General features: G+C 40.4%; 2 protein-coding genes across 12 annotated transcripts in view; both read left to right on the top strand.

Annotated features, from left to right (window-relative positions):
• CFAP206 (cilia and flagella associated protein 206) overlaps window positions 1-7,642 on the top strand; it is a 38,440-nt gene extending 30,798 nt beyond the window's left edge. For 7 of the 11 annotated variants that reach the window (XM_065590173.1, XM_005299693.5, XM_005299692.5 and 4 more), the window contains 2 exons: window positions 818-961; window positions 4,929-5,922. In XM_065590173.1, coding sequence (XP_065446245.1) covers window positions 818-961; window positions 4,929-5,159 — 375 coding nt within the window. In that variant the 3' untranslated portion in view covers window positions 5,160-5,922. Of the gene's footprint in view, window positions 1-817; window positions 962-2,219; window positions 2,408-4,928 lie in introns of those variants that run through there. The other 4 variants (XM_065590176.1, XM_065590177.1, XM_065590174.1 and 1 more) reach the window with 2 other exon arrangements.
• A 7,381-nt stretch (window positions 7,643-15,023) lies between these two features.
• Window positions 15,024-22,832, top strand: part of SLC35A1 (solute carrier family 35 member A1) — a 29,670-nt gene continuing 21,861 nt past the window's right edge. Inside the window, exons 1-2 of the mRNA XM_005299697.4 lie at window positions 15,024-15,606; window positions 20,030-20,207. Of these exons, the coding sequence (XP_005299754.1) occupies window positions 15,591-15,606; window positions 20,030-20,207 (194 nt within the window). The 5' untranslated portion in view covers window positions 15,024-15,590. The remainder of the gene's footprint in view (window positions 15,607-20,029; window positions 20,208-22,832) is intronic.

Below are 22,832 nucleotides of genomic sequence, written 5' to 3' on the forward strand. Positions count from 1 at the left end.
ACAGGGCTCAGGACCGAGGGAGCTTGCTGGCAGCAGCTGCTGTCTCAACTTGCTGATCTACTTAAAAAGGCAATGTACTTAGAATGGGGTCAGCGTACTTAAAGGGGCAATGCGCATCTCTCTCTCACACATGGTGTGTGTCTCTGTCTGCCATGCTGTCTCCCCTCCCTTCATTCATGCTGCCTTGTAGAGTGTGAGGCTACATTAACAACAATGTGTTAACCCTTGAGGGCTTAGCTGAATGCTAGTTCATGACTTCACCACCTCAACCAAGCTTCACAATCATTATTGCTGTGTACAATATTAAATTGTTTGTTTAAAACTTATACTCTGTGTGTGTGTGTATATATATGTGTGTATATATATATATATATATATATATATATATATATATATATATACACACACACACACACACACACAGTCTTTTGTCTGGCAAAAAAAATTTCCTTGGAACCTAACCCCCCCCTATTTACATTAATTCTTATGGGGAAATTGGATTCGCTTAACATCGTTTAGCTTAAAGTAGCATTTTTTCAGGAATATAACTACAATGTTAAGCAAGGAGTTACTGTATCTTAGTTTAAATCTGTAAAGTATTTTAGGATCCTCTGGAATGACAGATACTATATGAACATAAGATGATTATTAACCACTAGTTACTAATAGACTTTTATATTTTGTATTCAAGTCTTTAAAGCTCTCACTATTCTCAGATTCCTGTTTGTTTAAAAAAATACTGTGCTGTGTCTACATGTCATTTTTTCCCCCCTGTGACTTATGGATTCTCCTAATAAATACCTATATCTTCATCCAGGTCAGAAGTGGAGACAAACGTTCAATGAAACCAATTACCAAATGCAACAGCAGTACTCAGACTGACACCCATATATTGCCTCCAACTATTGTGAAGTCCTATGAGTGGAATGAATGGGAACTGAGGAGAAAAGCCATAAAATTGGTTTGTATCAGTATTATCTGGAAGATTAAGCCTTTCAAAATTTGGCATGTTTGGCAGGAGGTCAGACTAGATTATCATAATTATTATCCCTTCTGGCTTTAAAATCTATGAAGAGACAAGTTCCTGTAATCATTTCTGTTTGATCTTATTTCACTCTATTTCATATTCCTGTTTCAAAAGCTTCCCCCCCCCCCCCCCAAAAAAAAAAAACCCACTTTTTTTATTTGAGCAATATTTTCCTGGCTAGATTCATTGATTCTACAGTCTCAGGCACTCTTTTAAATTGTAAGATTCTTTCAAATAATAGTGAATTTTTAGGGTGCTACTCTGTACTAAAACAGCTTAACTAATATAGACAGCTTAACCATTTGGAAGTAATGTGCTATATCTTACCTTTGTAGTACAATGATACAAAAAGGGCTAAGATGGTTAAAAAAAAGTTACTGCAAATGAAGCTGTATACATTAATAAATATTATACCACCAAGTCACAAGGAAAAAAAGTTGTAGTAACTGTAGTGAAGTGTGGGTAAAAACACCACTAAGAGATTATAAAACTACAGAGAGTGAGTTGAAGAAAATATGCTGCATGATTGTATAGATGAGATAATCTGTAATAACGGTCCCTTGTATATGAAAATGTGTATGGAGCTTTTTCTTGCCTTTTGAAGTTTGATTTCAGACATCCAATGAAATGTGTATATTTTATAACACTGAGTTGAGTATTCTAGCCAATAACAAATTAACTGACTGCCAGGTTTGCTCACAGCAACATTAACTTACTATCAATTTGTGGGCCTGATCCTGCAAGGAGTTCTGCTTGAGTAGACCTATGTGGAAGTCACTGAAGGATTGGGGCCTTAATTTGTTTCATAGTAAATTATTTTTCACTTTGTTCCAACTCCTTCCATGTTGACTTACATCATCCCATTTGCAATTTTTTTGTGCATATTTTGCACAGGACCAGTTCCGAGCGTAAGATAGCACAGCAACAAAATAAATACATTTTGTGTTGGATGTAGAATGTTGAGGCAGGTTTTTGAGGTATTGTTACTTAATCTGTAGAAGTATATGGCCTGCTGTTAGAAATTGCAGGTATGTCCTTAATGTTTTGGCTGTAAATTTAAAAAAACACACCCCAAACAATAAGTGCCTTTCAAATAAGATTCTTTTTTCTTACAGTGTGCACTGCATACTATGGTTTCAGTTGTTAGATTCATGCAACATTGGGGTAATATTTTCATTTTAAATCTACACAGAAGATCTCATCTCTGCTCATCTGCTCATTTTACCTACCATGGATTCTGCATAAGTCATATAGGGAGAGCAGACTATCAGAGTAAAGATCCACTTTGCGGAACTGAAAATGGAATTTTATCCTTCTTGATTATCCATCAGTTTGTGTAATTTGTTACTTTTCTCCCTCCTAACATTATCCTTGATGACAACTATAAGACCTTTGTTTCCCAAATTGTATTTTGGGACCTTTGTTTTAAATTGTATTTTAAAATATAGAAACATCAATTCAAATCCATTAGAGCAGTAGACACAGACACTACCTCCTCATTATATGTTACCCTGTTACCAAGGGTTTTTAGAACCCAAAGCAGTGGTAGCTTAATTGTTTTATTTTAGGCAGTGTTAGGAATAAATTATTGGGAACACAGCTGAGAGATTGATATAAGTAAGCATGTTTTTATTTAAAACTACTGTTTATTAGTTTTAAGCACATATAAACATAAGCAATAGGTTTAGAACATTTTAAATAATTATTTAAAATTCGAGATGGTGTTGAGTAATTAGTAGCAGATCAGCAATGGCCGGTTGCTTTTTTGCCAAGAGTAAGGTGTTAGGAAAAAGTTTTTCAGGATAGCTTTAGAAAACCGTTTTAAAGTACTTCTTTTTATTTAGTTTTCTTATAATTAATTTTTAATTTTAATAAATTATTAATAATATATTTTAATACTTTTAGTTATAATAAGCTTTTATATTAAACACACTTAAACTTAAGGTTTTTAATTATTTATTTTTAGTTTTATAATTGGTTGAGGTTTTTTTTATTTTGATTAGCAGAAACTACAAGCCTGAAGCTAGTATTTGACTTTGTCTTCAAAAGGCCTGCTTGTTCAAATTAACCCTTAATTATGTGGTGTTTTATTTTATTAATTTATGGTGGTTGAATGCACACAATATGGCTGCAGTTAGCTTGATCAAATTCTGGGGTAACATATCGCCTAATTCCAAGGTAATACCACCCTCCTTAGAGGTCGTATATTTTTAATATTAAGACCTATACATATGTGTAACAAGTTTAGTGGGTTAATCGTGAAGGCCCAGCATTAGGCTCAAGGCTTTTAACTGAGACCGAGCAAGAATTTTCTCGCTGGCACTTTTACGTTTTACCACTGATTTTGTCTTGTTAAAGACCAAACCTTATGTACTTATTTTTGGGGAGTATCCATGGTCTATAGAATCACTGGCTTTGCAATCAATCGATTTTTTTTTTTTTTTTTTTTTTTTTTAATTTAGCATGTTAGTACTAGAAATATAACATCCAACGCCATCTGAAACATTAGAATTACCACAATTGGATATAAGGCCAGATTAAGAATCCCGGTTGTGGTGGGGGAACATCCCAACAATGTCTTTTACCAATTGTGTTTTGAATTTTTGCTAGCCCTTTTAATTACTTGTTTAATTTTGTTAGTAGCATGGTGGATGGTAATCATGACCTTGCACGCTTTTTGCCTAGCAACTTGCAAATAATTTTTAAATAGGGATGCTTAAATAACATTTTTATAACAATTAAATTTATTTTCATGGGTTCAGGCATTGCATTAGAGTATAAGGTGTATTTTATATTTAATTGTCTGTATTTTAATTTAGACATTTGAAATTTAAAATTACATTTTTAATAGCCACAATTTGATAAAAACATTTATTTTTATGGTAATTATGGATTATATTGTCCACATAATTAATTGTGAGCACAGGGCATTAACTTTGAAGGCATATATAACTATTACCCACAAAAACAATTACAGATTTATTTGCAAAGGGATTTATGGCAAAATGGCATTATTTGTGTTATTTTAAAATATATATGTTGTTGCCATAAAGCATTTTTTGTACATTTATATTTAATTTTAGATTTTTTAAACAGGGTTTTAATTTTATTGTTTTTTATGTTGGGGCTTTTTATGGCCCATATTTTATAATTTATGGGTTTTATTACTATTTGATTAATATTGAGGCCTATGGCCATAATAGGAAAACTTTTATATTTGCTTTTGACATTAATAAAACAAATGTAGTATTTTTTAAAAAAATTTGATTATAAGTAAAATTTATTATTATTATTTTATTTATTAGGATTGCAATTTTTTTTTAGTTTGGGTGGAACTTTTTTTAAATAATAATTTTAATTTTTAATGAGAGTATATCATACCATTTCAAATTTATTTTTTACCATATTAATAATTTACATTTGTAGTTGCATGCATGCCAGGGCCAAGGAAACATTACCTGAGGGCAAAAACAGCCTGCAGGAGGTGGAGGTGGTCCTTTTATGGGGATTGCTTAATTCCAAAATAACAACCCATGTTATGGTTTGTTTCATACAGTCTGACAATAACAACTTTATGCCAAGTGATTTATATCCTTTTACATCAATGCTAATGTTAACAGTTCACTGGAAGGGGGAACAAACAGACAGTTGATTTTAAAGTCCTGGCTCTACAGTATGAAGAATTCACAAAAAGCTTTTTTTGTAGCCTTTTCCACAAAGGTTGCCACAGCAGATTGGTGCTAAAATGACATATTCCACTGTTATGGATTTGTGAAACTTGGGGGCCATACATGTAAAAGAGAAAAATATGCATCATTGTAATCTATAACACTTCCATTTCAGAGAAAAATTATATTTAAGAATAAAATCTTTCTTATTCTGATTCTGTTTTCATATTTAGGCTAATTTGCGTAGGAAATTAACTCACTCAGTGCAGACTAATCTCAGTCATTTGAGAAGAGATAACTCCACCCAAGTGTATCTGCTAAAGGATTTTGGCACACAGACTAAACTTGACAACTCTAGCAACGTACCCAGGCCACAGATTTTCCTGGCAGGTCTCCGAGGAGGATCAACCCCAGCTACTTGTATGGTCAAAGTGAACTTAACCAGAGCAGTTGATGAAACCTAAATGAAGTTTAAAAGGAGACATACTGAAGTATAGTACATGTTTTTAAAAAATCCAAATAGATTTCTGAAGTAATGTATAGTAAGCTGAATTCTATGTCCATTGATTCAAAGAGTTGTTGTTACACTCCATGATTTCTGTTAGGAACAGCTAAATGGCATTAAGTGATAGTGATTATAAAAAGCCTGAAACATTCAATTAAAAAAAAGTAGAATCCAGGCATGGCTGTAAATTCTGAATTAAACTGGCATTTCTATGGAATTGTGTGTTTTTGGAATCTTTTAATGTTTTAATACCCTGAGTGCACATCATAACACTACCCTTAAGAGCCTTGTCTTTGAAGTTTGATTATATTGTAAGAAGAATAACTGTTATGAGTTAGAGACACCAAGGGCTAGATTCACAAAGGGACTTGGGCGTTGCAACACTATGCCTGGGTGCCTTGTTGCCTAGTGGAATTCTCAGCTCTGAGTTAGATGTCTGCCCAGGCTCCCCAGGCATTGTATGGGGAGAGTTAGGTGCCAAAGAAAGAGCTTCTCAGAAGCCAGTAAGCCGAGCCATCTAAATTAGCCGGAAATGAAATGCAGAGGGAAGGGAGAGGGTGTAGGTCCAGATTCTCAGAGGTATTTAGGTCCCTAGCTCCCATTGATAAGGGCCTTAGGTTCTGAACTGAAGCACCTCCCTCTGCTCTGGATTCTCAGCCATGACCTTTGCAGTTAGGCGACTAAACCAGGTCAGTCCTTTTTCACGAAAAATGAAAGAAAAAGATCCTGTTACTCCATGATAGCCCAGTGGTTAGGGCACAGATCTGGGTGACTCGGATTCAAATCCTTCCTTTGCCTGATTTGGAGCAGGAACTTGAACCAAGGTGGGCCAGGTGAGGGCCCTGACTATCAGGCTATTGGGTATTCTGGGCTGGGCCTCTCTCCAGCTCTTCTGGTGAAGCTTTTTCACTTTGTATAAATAATTAAATATTCACCAGGCTAGAGCGAGAGACTGACTCTATCACCCACTTGTTAGGGCACTCACCTGGGATGTCAGAGAATGACATTCAAATCTGTGCTCCAAATTGGGCAGAGTGGGGATTTAAACCTGCATGTTCCACATCCCTGGTGAGTGCCCTCACCACTGGGCTATTGGGTATTCTGAGAAACGCTTTCTCTCTAGCTGCCTTTTTTGTATGTGCTGGGCCCAAACCTGTAGATGTGCAGAGGAAGGTCTAGTTTGAGAATCTTGCTTTTGGGCCACCAAAGCTTTCTCTTGCACTAGGGCTCCAAGCTACTCAATAGCAGTGCGGTGGTGTCAGGACATAGGTGGTTTTGTGCATGCCCACTGTCAGAAATTTAAGTGCCATGGAGATTTAGGTGCCTATGGGATTAGGTGGCAGCTGAGCAGTGATATTGAGAATGTTAGCGTTGTCTAAATGGTAGTTTTAGGTGACTAAAATGGCAGATAGGTGCCTAAGTGCCTTTGTAAATCTGACCCCAATCCTCCAATTCTTGCACAAACAAAACTCTCATTGACATGAAGTAATATTAACTAGAGGAAAATCATCTGAACCCTTTGTCTATAATCTTCCCTTTCTTGGTAGAATCACTGAGAATGAAATGATAAATTGGCTCCAGCAGTACCAGATCAGCCAGTGTGCTTGACAGAGAATCAGAGATGGTAGTGTGCACCCTGACAGCTATTACACCAGTTTTCTAGGAATTCTAGCTTTCTAAGAGTTTTCTGTATTCAGAGACTAAATAGTAGTGAGGAAACTAAAAATGACTAGATAGTTGTAGACTTCATTGTAGCCTTGCAAAATTCTACTTTCCTGGTAACTTTTTGATTTTTACATCCAAGTAAAATATCCTTTGGGTTTTTTTTCCCATCATGGTTAGGGCAGGCTAATAGAATATGTGCCTGGTCTGGCAAATCAAATGCTCCTGGTAATTTTACAATTGAATGAAAATTTGTCTTTAATGTATGAGTCAAGATGCAACAACGTCTTAACAATGTATAAGGGTGAAGAAATAGAAAAACACTTTTCAAGAATGTTGGGGTTGATCAATGTTTAGCTCCTGTAAAATGTGTTGGGGTATGTGATTGTACAAAACCATGCTAAGCTTTTGCTCTATCCTTTTGTTCATGTGCTGCATTCAGCTCCATCTACAATGCTGGGCCATATAGGGAATAATCTTTTTAGAAATGTGTGATGCTGGCAGACCAGGTGCCAGCTCATGCCAAGGTCCCTAGGCCTCAAATGAACACTGACAAATGCATAGACTTTTTGAAATGCTTGTAGGATGCTGCATGTATTAATCTCACTTATAATATTTGTATTCCATTTTATATTATACTGAGTGTTTGCATTGTAACCCACTGTAACTGTGTAAATCACAAATAGGAAAGCAGCATTAACTAATGTAAAATGCTGGCTTTCTACAGAAGGTGTTAGTCCTGTCCACCAAATAAGCCATTGTGAAACATCAAAGAACAAAGACTTTGCATTCTTGTCCCTCCCCACCCCCATTAAGAGGAGACTTGCATATGAACTCATGCAATGAGTTTGAACTCTGGGAGCATGGGGTCGACTAAAAAATTAGTGGGTCCTTAGCACCCCCAGCAGTCACCTTCCCCCTCCTGCCCACTGGCGGCCTCACCGATCAACTCTTCCCCCTCCCTCCCAGCACCTCCTGCCCGCCGCAGTCAGCTGTTCCACAGCAGGCAGGAGGTGCTGGGGGGGAGAGGGAGGAGCAGGGAAGGGGCACGCTCCGGAGAGGGGGCAGAACTGGGCAGAAAGAGATGGCGGGGGTGGGGGCTTGGGAGAAGAGATGGGGCAGGGCCTGGGGCGGGAAGAGGCAGGGTAGGGGTCGGATCTTGGGGAAAGGGGTCAGGTGGAGGTGGGGCCTGGGGTGGAAAGGGGGGTTGAGCACCCCCAGGGCCTGGAAGAAGCCTGCACTTTTGTCTGGGAGGAAGAGAATAAAAATCCCTGAGAAGAAGAAACTGGATCTCTATGCTACTTGGATTTTGGGAGGGCAAGATTTCTAAGCATAAGGAAGGGATCCCCATCTGCTTTGCCTGTGTTAGCCATAGCAGACAGTGCTTGCATATTAAAGCAGCTTCTATTACCTTTTGGAGCCTAAGACAATAACACATTTGTGTGTGTACGTTAATTGTTTTATCTTTGCAAATAGCTATAATTTTTTTGTCTTGTTTAACAATTCTTTAGTCAGTTTATTATAGGCTTGCCTGCAACTGTTGTCTTATACTAAAGATCTACAGTGCAACTGACCTGTGGTAAGTAGGTTGACCATACGTTCCTGTTTTGACCAGGACGGTGCCTTTTTTAAGCCCTGTCCTGGCTGTCACGACTTTTTTGGCAAAAGTGGGCATTTGTCCCATTTGCTCTTGCCAGCTTGATCAGTTGGGAGGAGCAAACAGAACAAATGCCCACTTTTGTCAAAAAGGTGGGGTGCAGAGGAATGTGTGGGGAGTGAGCAGTAATGCCAGCCTGGCACGGGGGGAGAGGCAGGGCTCGGGTGGGGGGCAGGCAGGGCTTGGGTAAGCAGTGACACCAACCCCAGCCTTGCACAGGCAGGCAGGGCTTGGGCGAGCAGCGTAGCCAGCCCTGCGTGGGAAGGGGGGACAAGGCTTGGGCAAGCCCTAGGGGAGGGTGGGAGGGCTCAGGTTAGTCCCAAGCAGTGTCATGTTTTCCCTTTGGGAAATATGATCACCCTAGGGATAAATGACTGGTCTTTGGGGATTGGGAGTAACCTGAACATTGTGATTTTTGGAGTAAGGGACCATCTGTCAGAAAGGCAAGCTTCCCTAGGTGGCAAGATAAGAAGACTGTCTGTGACTCCATGGTTAGGCTGTTGTTGTGCCTGAGAAGTTTATATTTCATACCTGGTTGGTGAAGTCTAAGTATAGAACTCACAACCAGTTTGGGGTTTGTGCTCTGCTTCTTGACGGTCTGCCTGAGGATGGCACTCATCAGGGGCGGCTCTAGCTTTTTTGCAGCCCCAAGCACGGCAGTCAGGCTGCCTTCGGCGGGAGGTCCGCTGGTCCCGCAGCTTTGGCGTACCCGCCGCCCAATCCATGGGACTTGCGGACCTCCCGCAGGCATGCCGCCGAAGGCTGCCTGACTGCCACCCTCACAGGGACCGGCAGGGCGCCCCCCACGGCTTGCCGCCCAAGCATGCGCTTGGTGCGCTGGTGCCTGAAGCCGTCACTGGCACTCATGCTCTTTAGACAGTACAGAAAGCTTGACATAATGACTTGGAGGGATTCAAATAGCGGGGCCTAGAGAGCTCCTTAGTGTCCTTCAAATACAAGGTAATTAACTAGGCTGTTGCCACACAGACATGGTTGCACTTAAAACCCATATTAACTCTCTTTCCACTTAACTAGATTGAAAGTTAGATCAAAGGTACCTTGCCTATGTTTTTAAAGAAGAATGGGGCAAACCCATGTGAGGCACTTAATAAAAAAAAAAAAAATGAAAAAACTGCCTGAGGGTGGAATAGCTTATGAATATATTCTCTCCTCTTTTCTTGCAGCCCCAAACCTCTTTTAGCCATTACCATAGTGTGCTTGTTTAAGGCTGGCTGTGCTTGTTGCTTCCTTCTCTGTATGTTCTCATGTGTGCTTCTCCCCCACAAACTTAGCCAAAACAATACTCAGTGAAGCCCTCCGCCCAGTTAGCTCAAATCCTGTGTGGACTCTGATATGCCTTTGTTTTAAGTGGGGACTGCCATAAAGGAGATTAACTGTTTCTATTGTAAATGAAGGGTGACTGTTCCACCCACCAGCTTCAATGTTTTTCCCAACTCACAACGCTGCATATTTTATTGTTCTTTAATCTGCACAATGGTAAATTATCTGGGTCCTGATTTTCAGGATGCTGAGCACCTGCAGGTCTCATTAACTTTAGCTGATGTTCAGCATCTCTGAAAACCAGTTACGTTATGCCTACGTCGTCTGCCATTTTTATTTTAGTGCTCAGTCACACTGCAGTAAAGAGACACTAGCAAATGAACAGGCACAAGCAGGGCCAAGACTAGAAGAAGATGGTAAATAAGTAGATTATAACTGTCAGGTTTACCTCAGGTGGTGTTGACGTATTAAAATGTCACTCTCCAATTAACTCCTCTCACCTCCACAGCTGATAGAGGTGTAGCGATTTCTGACTTCTTAGTCCAACGGTCCCCAAACTTTTGAGGGTCGCCCCCCCCCATTCGCATCCTGCTGTCCCTCCCTTTCCCTTCCCCCCCCCCCCCCCCGGGAGATGGGGCTAGGAGCAGGGACAGTGCACTGGGGCAGGAGGCAGACAGGGTAAGGGGGCCAAGGCTTTGGGTGGGTCTGGGGCCAGGAGCGGGGCTGCACCCAGGGGCCGAGGCTGGAGGCGGGAGTGGGGCCTGGAGCAGAGCCGTGCTGAGGCTGGGGACAGGGCCAGGAGCCGGGGACATGACTGGGGTGTGACTGGAGCAGAGCTGGGGGTGGGCAGGTGCTCCCTCCCCACCCCTGTGGGGGCTGGCCTGGGTCCCACCATGCCTCCCCTGGATGTTTCTCCATGCCGTGCTGGGGGGTACGCCCCACACTTTGGGAACTTCTGTCTTAGTCCCACATCTATCATGTCAGAGTGCTTTGATCTTCTCTGCCCCTGACTCAACTCTTAGCTTAAAAATTCTAATAATCCTTTATTTTTTGTGGCTCATTCTGATGCCATTCCTAATTTAAGAACTGAAACTGTGAATACAATAAGTAATATCAGATTGTAAAGTAATAATAGGGCATTGTCAAATCCTTTTATGCCAAGAAAAATCAGTATATCTTTAATTTACCAATTCTGACAAGAAATGGTTGGCCTTAATTATAACCTACAACAAAAATCTATAGCAATTTTTTTTTCTTTCCCTTCTATGGATTCTTTTCTTGGAGAGGGTAGGAGTGGCAATTATGATGTTCTTTACTATGCTGGTGCTGAAACTTTACACAGACCGAGGTGGGGTTTTGTGATCCTTAACTATTTACAAATCACTTTGAAATCCTCAAAGAAAATACTCTATTTAGCGCTGACCCAGCTTCCATCCTTACTGGGGCCGTCCAACCCACTGAAGTCAACAGGAAGTGCAAATTATCACAATTGCCATGAACTCAGAACATGAGATCAGAAGTTGCAGTTCTTCTGTGATGCATTTTGGGACATCTTCAGCAACGTTGGCATGGCCAGGTCTTTCTGTGCATCATCACTGGATAATAAATTATGCTAGTTGGCATCCATTCTGAATACTGGCCAAGCCATAATTGGCCTAGCAAATCTGAACATGTGACAACTGAATAATAAACATTAAAAATGAATTCAAAACACAGTTTATTTGCTATTTCATTTCTTCCTGAATATCAGTTAGGAATAGGAGTTGCATACTTCAGCTCTGTACAGTTTGTGTTCAAGCGTTTATACTTATTTGGAGACTAGCAAAAATTAATTTAAATTCAAATGCTTATGGTTGAGGAAACACCCAAAGGGCAGTTTCACAACCAAATTCCTGTGATGCTCATAAAAACAGGTGTTGAATTCCAAAAGCCCAGATAAGGATTTTTAATCAAGAAACTGTCCTGGATAAAAATGTTGTTTATGTATACATACGTAATAGTCTTTAGAACCTTTAAACAGGAATGTCTTTACATAGGCCCCAATCCTCCTCTCAAATAAGTAAATGGCAAAGCTCTTATTGACATTAATTAGAGTATGATCATGTGCCCAATTAACTTTTTTTTTAAATATCCAGTATGCCCACATCTTTGTTATTGTAGGGCTGCTCATCAGGGCTGGGAATATAGATTAATTTAATCTTTTCACTCCTATTCATGTAAGTACAACCCTGAAATGTGGGATTGTACTAAGTATGTGGGACAGAACTAGTGGTATGTTCGAACTGTGTCAAAATGTGCAAGGGAAATAGGAGTATGCTTCCAAGCTCCTTCCACTTGAGATGGTGCTCTCAATGGATTGTACAGATGTTCAGAATATGATCATGCAGTCTTTGTGAGTTCTTTGGCCTGGACTCCCTTTCAGTCATGTTCATATATACCCCTGGGCTCTATGGAGATTCGTGGTGGGCCTTAGATGCCACGCAGGGCTGCTTAGGCTTGTGTGATGAATTGGGGCTGTATCTGTGCAATATATAAATCCTGAATGATATTGTGAAGGTATATTATGAAAAACTGCTGTATTATGAGTGCCTATATGTTTATGGATCCAGGGCCTGCAGCATGTACACCCCAGACAGATGCAAAGGGAAATATTTAAGGTTAATGACAGTGCTTAAACCTCACAAAGGTTATACAAAAAAAGCAGCTGCATCCTTATAAAAATAGTTTAGCTGTTTCCTCTGGAGGAGCAATGGAAAGTAACCAGGAGGAAAACAAAACAGGCCAGATGACCAGGAGTGGCTAAAAATAAACACACAGGAGCCAGACAGGAAGAGGGAGTGTGTGGGGAAAGAGAGAGCAAGATCACAGAATCTGGGTAAGAGGGATCCAGAAGATAGAGACCATCCAGCATGTAGTAGCCTCAGGGGGTCCCAGTCCACTTTTGTGAGACCAGATGTCCCTGAGGATTTTGGACAACCCAAGGGACTTGGACCCCTGCCCCAGGGGCATAGCTAAAATTATGCAAATGATGTAGTTGCACCAGGGTTACATGACTATGGAAGCCCTACCAGACAAAGCAGCATTCTAGTGTAGTGGGTTGCTACACCACTCATTCAAATTGGACCTGGCTGGAAGTTCTCAGGGCAGTGGGTGAGGGACCGGGGGGCAAGTTTTAGGTGGACTATGGGGTGAATGGGGAATGTTTGGGGAACTATGGGGTGAGGTGTTGGGGGTGAGTGGGACACATTGGGGTGGTAGGTTGGGGATAAGCAAAAGTTTAGATTTTGGAATCGGGAAGGGGGCCCCTAACCTATTCTTGCATTAGGGCCCTAGAGCCTTGTTACACCACTGCCCCGCCCAAAGAATGTGCTGAAGTGATGAGGAAACGGAGGCAGAGACATTGCATTTAGTGCTTATTTTGTATGAACTGTACTCTCCTGTACTTTACATGATTAAATATAAAAGAGCATAAAGGTATTAGACTGTACAAAGTGTGTATGTGTGAGAGAGACTTTTTTCACAACTACTGTATGCTCCTGAGAAAGTTAAACTATGATAGAAGCTCCACACCTTTTGGGTGGAGTCCTGTGAAAGGACTTGTTTAACTGGGGTATCTTTAGGGAGGGAGTGCTGGGCTTAAGGCAGGTGGATTAAGAAGACCCATTTCTGAAAAGAGTCCGTGTCCAGGAAATGTGATAGAGAAGGCCAATGGAGGAACCCGTGCAGCAGCCTGTTGAGGCTTCAGAAACTTAACAGGAGACGCAGAGCACTCAGGGAATGCAGAGCACAGACTCTTGGATTCCCCTCACAGCAGGTGAAGTCCATGAGTAGGAGGGAATGGTCACTAGGATCTGTGACACCTTGGTATCTTTTTGACTGGTGTTACTGATGGGGAATAAATGTTGGTACCCATTAAAAATAATCCCCCAAACCCATCCACGTATGATGCCAAAATGAGCTGTCACTCAAAGTAAATTTTATAGATTGATTATATTTACCTCCTTTCTTTGATAAGCAGTTAACTAGTTAACATTGATCAAGTATAATAATTGATAGCCTCAAATAATATTAATGGGGAAGTTCATATTTCCCAGAGCTGTTATTTTAGGCTCTCTGCAAACTCAAGCAGATGTCACTGCCTCAGTTACTCAAATTTTCAGGTTTTCCTAGTGACCACAAAATGAAAGCTGAGATTCTGGAGGACCGGAAAGCAGTTTGAGAGATGTGCTGATAGGTTGTACCACTACATACTGCCCAGATTGATCCCTGAACAGAATTTTTGTGCAACTTCTTGCTTTTAAAAAAAATTCAAATTGAGCCCAAACCTAGAAGCATTCAGATAATAGACTTCAAACATGTCTTTTCAGTAGGGCTGTCCATTAATCGTAGTTAACTCACACGATTAACTCAAAAAAATTAATTGTGATTAAAAAATTAATCACAATTAATCTCACTTTTAATCGCATTGTTAAACATCAGAATACCAATTGAAATATATTACACATTTTTGGATGTTTTTCCACATTTTCAAATGTATTAATTTCAATTACAACACAGAATACAAAGTGTACAGTGCTCACTTTATATTATTATTTTTAATACAAATTTTTACACTGTAAAAATGATAAAGAAATGGTATTTTTCAAGTCACCTCATACAAATACTGTTGTCATTCTCTTTATCATGGAAGTGCAACTTACAAATGTAAATTTTTTTTTTGTTGCATAACTGCACTCAGAAACAATGTAAAACTTTAGGACTGAGTGGACTTGTAGGCTCTACTTCTTGGTCAGCCAAAAGCTAAGACAAACAAGTTTGTTTACATTTACAGGACATAATACTGCCCGCTTCTTATTTACAATGTTACCTTAAAGTGAGAACAGGAGTTTGCATGGCACTTCTGTAGCTGGCATTGCAAGGTATTTACATGCCAGGTATGCTAAACATTCGTATGCCCCTTCATGCTCCGGCCACTATTAGTCTCTAAGGTGCCACAAGTCCTCCTGTTCTTCTTTTTGCGGATACAGACTAACACGGCTGCTACTCTGAAACTATTCCAGAGGACATGCTTCCATGCTGATGATGCTCTTAAAAAAAAAAAGCATTAATTGGATTTGTGATTGAACTCCGTGGGGGAGAATTGTATGTCCCCTGCTCTGTGATTTACCCGCATTCTGCCATATATTTCATGTTACAGCAGTCTCGGATGATGACCCAGCACACGTTGTTCATTTTAAGAACACTTTCACTGCAGATTTGACAAAATGCAAAGAAGGTACCAATGTGAGATTTCTAAAGATAGCTACAGAACTCGACCCCAGGTTTAAGAATCTGAAGCGCCCTCCAAAATCTGAGAGGGACGAGGTGTGAAACATGCTTTCAGAAGTTTTAAAAGAGCAACATTCCGATGTGGAAACTACAGAACCAGAACCACCAAAAAAAAAAAAAAATCAACCTTCTGCTGGGGCATCTGCCTCAGATGATGACCCTGAACATGCGTTGCGCCGCACGGCTTTGGCGCGTTATGGAGCAGAGCCCAGCATTGCTATGGAAGCACGACCCGGGCGTGGGGCGGAGCGAACTGACGGGCCCAGAGAGCCTCGGCCGCGCAAAGCTACGGGGAACGGGGACACTAAGCGCAGACAGGCCTCGGGCTCTATGGTGACGCCGTTGAACGGGCCGCTCATGCCGACCCTCGCCGCTCTCTATGGTACCTGGGAGGAGCGGAGGGGGTGGCGCCCGGTTGCCGGCTGGGGTCCCACAATCTCGCCAGTTTAAACTGCGGACACGATGGCGCCTCCGAAAGGTGAGAGACTCGGAACGGGGGAGGAGGATGGGACAGCCCCCTTCCCCGCGCGAGACAGATCCGGGGCCGCCCCCCCAGGAGTGGGAGCTGCCCGTCCCGGAGGGCTGCCGCGGGCGCGACTAATTATTGGGGCGGGGGGGCTCGCGACTGGGCACCCCTCCCCCCCCGACTCGGTGCAGGCGCATGAAGGGCCTGGCTGCGGGGGGCAGGGGGATTAATGGCGGGGGGCCGGCACTGTGTGTGGGGGTGTGTGGGCGGGCTGGATTGGGTCAGGTTATGGGGGGCAGGGGAAGGCGAAGGGGTTAATGGGCTGGTTCGGGCTGTGGGGGCGCCAGGGAGACAAGTTAATGAGGGATGGGGCGGGCAGGGGGGGGGTTATGGGGGACAAAGGGGTGGAGGCCAGGGCGTTATGGGGGGAAGGAGAAAGCTATGGGTGTCGGATGAGGGTTAATGCGGGGACACAGATATAAAGGGCCGTTATTGACTTAAAACTAACACTTTATTTTATTTACTGACAGCCTTCGAATAGTAAACATTTTCAAATGTACTTTTCATACTTGGGTTGTTGTAGCTGTTTGGCATTTTTTAATGTAGACAATGAAACTAAACTGGTTGATTTCTCATTTTGGTCCTGGGCACTTGCATATTTTCAATAAAACTCTAATATTGTCATGGAAACTTTCTGTTTGTACCTTGTAAATCAGATGGTTGTTGCAAAATCTAAATGTTGGTCCTAAAGCCAGTTGATAGTGCTCTTTGAAGTTGCATAGGGAAGCCTATGAGTTTTTATCTCTCCAAGGATATAGTTAATTTACATGATTGCAGCAGCGGGATGTGTGAGTTTACCTTGTAGAAATATGTTATACAATAAAAGGCATCACTCCCTTAAAACAAACAAACTGAGATACAGGATTAATCAGATCATTATTATGATCAGTTCACTTGCAGTGAACATAGAACACTCATTCAGTAATTAACAGAGAACAATAAATTTGTATAGATCAAACTACATTTTTTCAAAATAATGGAAGCAAATTAAAATCTAGAAGCTGTAGAGTGCACAATGCAATTTTACTAAAGTTTGTCAGCCAGGATACCTACATATATGCACTGTGTCCTCCATTACAACATATCACATTTCAGAAACCTGCAGAGAGGTATTACAGAATGTTTTATTTATTAGTAATAATATGTAACTCTTTTATAGTGTATTTCATCAGTAGATCTCAAAGCACTTTACAGAGGAGGTCAGTATCATTATGTTATGGGCCAGATTCTGCCATGCTTGTGTTGAACAGTATCTTAATGCAATGAGCAGGACTATTTGTGTAACTCTGACAGACTGGGGTCTGTTGGTGTTACAAGTTGGGGCTCCTTCGGGATTTCAACTGGGAAGACTCTGAAGCTCGGGATGCGCTTCCTCAGCTTGGGGAAGTATGTAACCCACACACCTTCTGGGTGTGGTGTTCTGTCCCATCTAGTGGCACTGAGACCACTTAAAGAGAGTGATTAAATGAGTCTGCTCGCCTCTACAGCCTCGGCTAACAGCCAGTTGGTCTTTAGCTCTAGAGGTCCCTGGTTTGGTTCTGCCCGACGACGACTGGGGTCTGTTGGCATTACACTTGCAGAATAAGATACCACTCAACCTGAGAAAATATGGCAAATCTAGTTGTAAAACATTACTAGATGATGTGTTAACGCAATGGCTAAGAGTGCTAGAGCCATTTCTGAACCACTGGACAGTTTTAGATTCTGGACTTTTCAAAGGTGCCATGCAAAATATGGCATTAAAATACTACTTGAGAAATTCTTTTAACTAAACATAGATTTGAATCAAATCAAACCAAAATGGCAGAAAGGGGAAATAATGCTGCCACAGAAATTGTAAAAATGATTAGAAAGAGAGTACAGGAGGAATTTTTCTCTTAAACCTTCAGTATTGACATACTGTGTTGGAAAACCAAAACCATTTGTTTTTATATGATTCAAAACCTTACTCTTCCTAATTTTTATGTTTTAATGTTGTCAGTTATAATTCACATATACAGTTAAAAAGTCTTTCCAACACTACTTTGGTTGCAGTGAGCTATTACTGTTAGTACATTCTAACAGGAAATTCCAGGATCATGGAAAGGTCATCTTCTCCTCCGCCCCTTCTCTCAAAAAGCTTTCTTGGTCTACCATAGAGAGACTGGAAGAGTACTGCAAACAATAATGCTGTGTCTGCATAAGGAAATGTGAGGAGCATAAAACACAAAAAAACCCTCTTTTTCGACTGGAGAGACTGAGCCTGGGTCAAATTCATCCCTGCTGTTACTCCATCAGGGCAGTGAAATCAATCTGTCAGTTTCATGGAGTTGAAACTTCTTCAGAATTAGTAGTAGGACCTGATCCTCTTCACTGCCAGAATTGAACTGCATGTGTAACATCACTTTTTACAACTAACAAAGTGCTGTCTCACATCTTTATAATAACCATTAGAAAAGAATTAGTATTGGCTTGTTTGATCAGACAGCTTTAGAAATTATATTTTTAGAGTTGTGTGCTGCATTATTACGATGTAGTATAAACACAGGACTTTGCATGTACTTCATATGTAAGGGATACAATTAGGTGTTTAGATCCAAAATTTGACATATTTTAAAACTGTTTTAATCTGGTAAGGCATATCCTTTGGATTTAAAATTTTAAAACTCTCTCTCCATGCTGTCGCCAAATAATGTTTAAAATAGAAAAGCCATTCTGTGTGTAGCTCAGGAACCTGTTTGACCAGCCTGCATGGGAGTTAATTTACAAATCCCTCTTGCAGAGGTGTTCTGATTGTAGTTTAGGGATGCTATTCCACAAACAAGGAAATCACGTTCAGTGTCATTTCGACAGGTTTCAGAGTAGCAGCCATGTTAGTCTGTATCCGCAAAAAGAACAGGAGTACTTGTGGCACCTTGTGTCTTTCGTTATGAGAGCTATCCTGCATTTTGGCCATGTTCCTGACCTCATCCTGCCACACTGGCAATTGGTCCTATAGTGTAGTTAGTGTCTACCAAGGAAAGCCTTCTATATTACTCTTGGCACCCACGCTGTGGTGCATGTGGCAACCCCCACAGCAGAGCCTTGGCTGCTTCTGCCTGCCAATAAATACTTGCTTCTACTCATTTACCTAGCACCGTGGATACTATTTTCTGCAGAAGCTCAAGATTCTGATTTGGCTAGAACAAGGGACACATTGGTAGTCAGACACAAAGCAAAAAGCATGTCTTCTAAACTCATTTATATTCTTGCCTACTCCAGTAATTTGTTTCATATACTAGAAGGTCTGTACAGTCTCACAGGAGTAATTCGTAAAGTCAGGTGCATAGGAAAAAAAAAGTCAAAACTGGAGGCTTTTGTTTCTGTACACTGTGTTATAGTGTACTATGTTGCTGTTTGTACATGTTGCCCAGTTTGTGCACAGAGCTGCCCCCAAGTGAAGGCATGGACCACCTCTTTGTTACCCCACATAACCATTATTCCCACCTTCTCTGTTCAACTGTCACATTCTCGCCACCACAAAACCTTTGTACTACAGCATTGCATCTGGTTCTCACGAGGCCCACTGATGATTGAACCTGATGATATTTTGAACAAAAACAGCTCTAATTCATGCTTGTAGCTGTTTCAATGACTTCACACTTACTCTATGGATGTTCTAGGCTTTAGAGTGACACGGACAGAGTGACAATCCTGGAATCTTAGTATATAGATGTTCTATTTACTTCCTGTCCCATTACTATAGTGATGGAACCCCTCCTTTTGTACTATCACCAGAACAGTATATGAGAGGGTTGGGAAAGAAGCTTCCATTTATAACTGACTTTCCTGGATTGATCCTATTGTCTGTTGTTTATTTTCTCTTCTCTTCTTTTCCGCTCCCATCTCAATTTTTAGTACATCTTAAACGTGCCATTTTTGCCACTTTGTGCAGAGCCTTTTGCTGTTGCTACTCTGAGAGTCTGGTCAACTTTCTCCTCAGTATGCAGAGAATTAGTTATAGCTCACAGCAAGTGGTCGTGCACAAGTTATAGAGACAAGAAGATAAAAGTGAAATATAGATTACTGCATAGGTAAATACCAGTGTATGATTATACTCTTTTTAGAACAGTGGCGTTCTTTGGTAAAGGAACCCCCTTGAAATCAAACATAGCTTGACATTCCTTTCTCAGACAGAATCTTTGAGGTTCCAATTTAGAATTCTTAGCTACTGCAATGGAATTGTAGTGGAACTACTGTGTGCTACTACAGTGCACTTGAGACTGCGCTACTGCTTTACAATGCTTGGTTGTGTTCTTAGTTTAGAATGAGGAACATACTGAGTTGCTGTAAGTATACTAGCATGTTGCTCTTTGTCTGTTTCATGTTCCTTACGGAGTTATATTTTTTCTTTCAGAGAATGTCAGTTTACTGTTTAAATTGTACTGCTTGACGGTGATGACCCTGGTGGCCGCAACGTACACTGTAGCTTTACGGTACACGAGAATAGCAGAAACAGAACTCTACTTTGCAACCACAGCTGTGTGCATCACAGAAGTTATCAAGTTATTCCTAAGTGTGGGTATTTTGGCCAAGTAAGTATGAGTGCTAACCACTACTGGAACTGCATTCTCACTCGTCTTCACACACACACATGCAGATATGTTTACACACACACGGACTTGAGAGTCTCAGCTAGTTCTCTTTTTATATGCCTTACTTGTGAAGCTGGGCAGGAGAGGCATTGTAAAATAATGCCATGAAAGGATCAGTTTAAAACATGTCAGAGCTTGTGAACTTTTTTCTAAATCACTTCTGTAAACCTCACAATATGCAGGTGTGTCCATTTGCATTTTTTTAAATTTATGTGCTTTGGAGTAGGTTCAAAATGGATTAGATGCAAAATACTGAGTCATCAGAGTTCAGCATAGATGAGGGCGTGGCTTTTTCCAGAAGTGTGTATGTGTAAAAATCTAGTATTCCCACTAATAACATTCTTCAGAGTAATTCCACAAAAATCTTAATATTTCTACTAGGGGTGAAAGATGTAACGGTTAAATCCACACTGAAGGATTATGGGAATTTTAAGAGCCTCTGCAGTCTAACCTTCAGATCAGCGCCAGGTACAAAAAAGCTGAGTGTGTGGGGAAGGTGGTCGGTCATTGCAGTTTCTTCCCTTCTTCCTGTAACATCTAGGTTCCAAGCTCAAAAGAGACCCTGATGTTCATCTAATTTGACCTCCCGCATAACACAGGCCACAGAACTTTCCGAAAATAATTCCTAGAGCATAGCTTTTACAAAAATATTTAATCTTGATTTAAAAATCATGAGTGATGGAGAATCCACCATTACCCTGGGGAATTTGTTCCAGTGGTTAATTACTTTCACTGTTAAAAATTTACACCTTATTTCCATTATAAATTTGTCTAGCGTCAACTTCTACCCAGTGGGTTGTGTTATATTTTTCTCTGCTAGATTGAAGAGTCCCATTATTAAATATTTATTCCCCATGTAGATTGTAATCAAGTCACCCCTTAACATTCTCTTTGTTAAATTAAATAGATTGAGCTTCTTGAGTCTATGACTATAAGGCATGTTTTCTAATCCTTTAATCATTCTTGTGGCTCTTCTCTGAACCTTCTCCAATTTATCAACATTGTTCTTGATTTGTGGGCACCAGAACCAGGTACAGTATTCAAGCAGCAGTCGCACCAGTGCCAAATACAGAGATAAAATAACCCCTCTACTCCTTGAGATTCCTGTTAATGCATCCCAGGATCGCATTAGCTCTTTTCGCCACAGTGTCACATTAGGGGTTCATGTTCAGCTGATTACCACCAAAGCCCCCAAATCTTTGCAACCTCTTTAGTGTGCAAAAGAAATGCAGTTGGTATATAAACTCAGTGTTATCTCAAGATAACTGAGATTTGCTTACATTTCAGTTTCTGTTAATTTAAAAGATCCAGCAAAAGTTTTTTTTTTTAATAAACGTGTGTAGTATCTGCAGTAATACTAGCTTGAATTAAAATTTATAATGTTTATTAATGCTGATGCTTCAGTGTATAACCTGATCACCCAATGGATTCAGAAAGCAATCTGCTGCCTTGGTGCAAGGTGTGCATTTTGTGCCTTTGTCTGAAGCAGCCAGTGCTGATCACAGTTAAAGTACAGGACACCAAATAAGATAAACCAGGGTTCTGTTCCAAAATCGAATTTATGTAATTAAGTACACTTGCTGTAGTTCCCTGCTGTTTACATTTTCGGCATTGTATGTTCAAGTATCAAATGTTATTTTAAGCTTTGAATAAATGACTGCCTTTTGAAATGGAGACTACTTGTAGTTTAAGCTGTGTAATTATTTACTTTGCCTATAATTATGGGAATAAAATGAACCTGGCGTACTCCTGGCCACTAAATTCTGAATTAGTAATTTGTTCAGATTCCTACATGGCTTATAGCTTCTTAGAGTGGGGACTCAAAAAGCCAAACTGACTTGCATTCTAGTTTTATTTGGGATTACATATTTTGAACAAGTAAATACATACATATTGCAAGCTTGATTATCATTTATATCTCTCACATATCCAGTCCCATGAAAAACACAGAATAAGTTTCCAAGTTAAATATTAAGCATCAAGGATGTTGAATTAGAGTTAAAGCACTTTATTTACTTACTGCAAAACCAAGGCACATATGAGAATGTGTGATTAAGATCTGTTGTGAGATCTTTGTACTCCTTGTGCCAGTATTGTGAGTGAAGGATGAAGTTTCTTTATTAACCTTTAATTTTTACACTTTTTGTGGGTTTAAATCTATCTAGGTGTGCCCGCATTGTCTAATTTAACTTTAAATTACAAAGTCTACTTCAGAATATTTTTGTTTTTTTATTTTCTCCTGCCCAACTCAAATAAGAAGTCTCACAGAAGGGCTGCATATCTGAGACCGTAATATTCAAATATAATCAAATATTGATTGTGAATAATCAAAACAATTGCTCCTGTTCTCCAAAACGAGAGTAGGAGTGGTGTTTAAAGGGGCATCATTTATTTTTCATTACTGAAATTCCATGCCAAATGTCAGAAGTACACAAAAACTCTGTTGTTTAACCACCAGGCTCCTGCTGCCATACTCCCCCATCACGAAAAATTTCTCAGGCACCTCACAGTAAGATTAAGAGAAATTCCTACTCTTTAATACAATCTGGATGGAACAGATGGAGG

The sequence above is a fragment of the Chrysemys picta genome, chromosome 3, assembly GCF_011386835.1.
Source record: "Chrysemys picta bellii isolate R12L10 chromosome 3, ASM1138683v2, whole genome shotgun sequence".
Lineage (NCBI taxonomy): Eukaryota > Metazoa > Chordata > Testudines > Emydidae > Chrysemys > Chrysemys picta.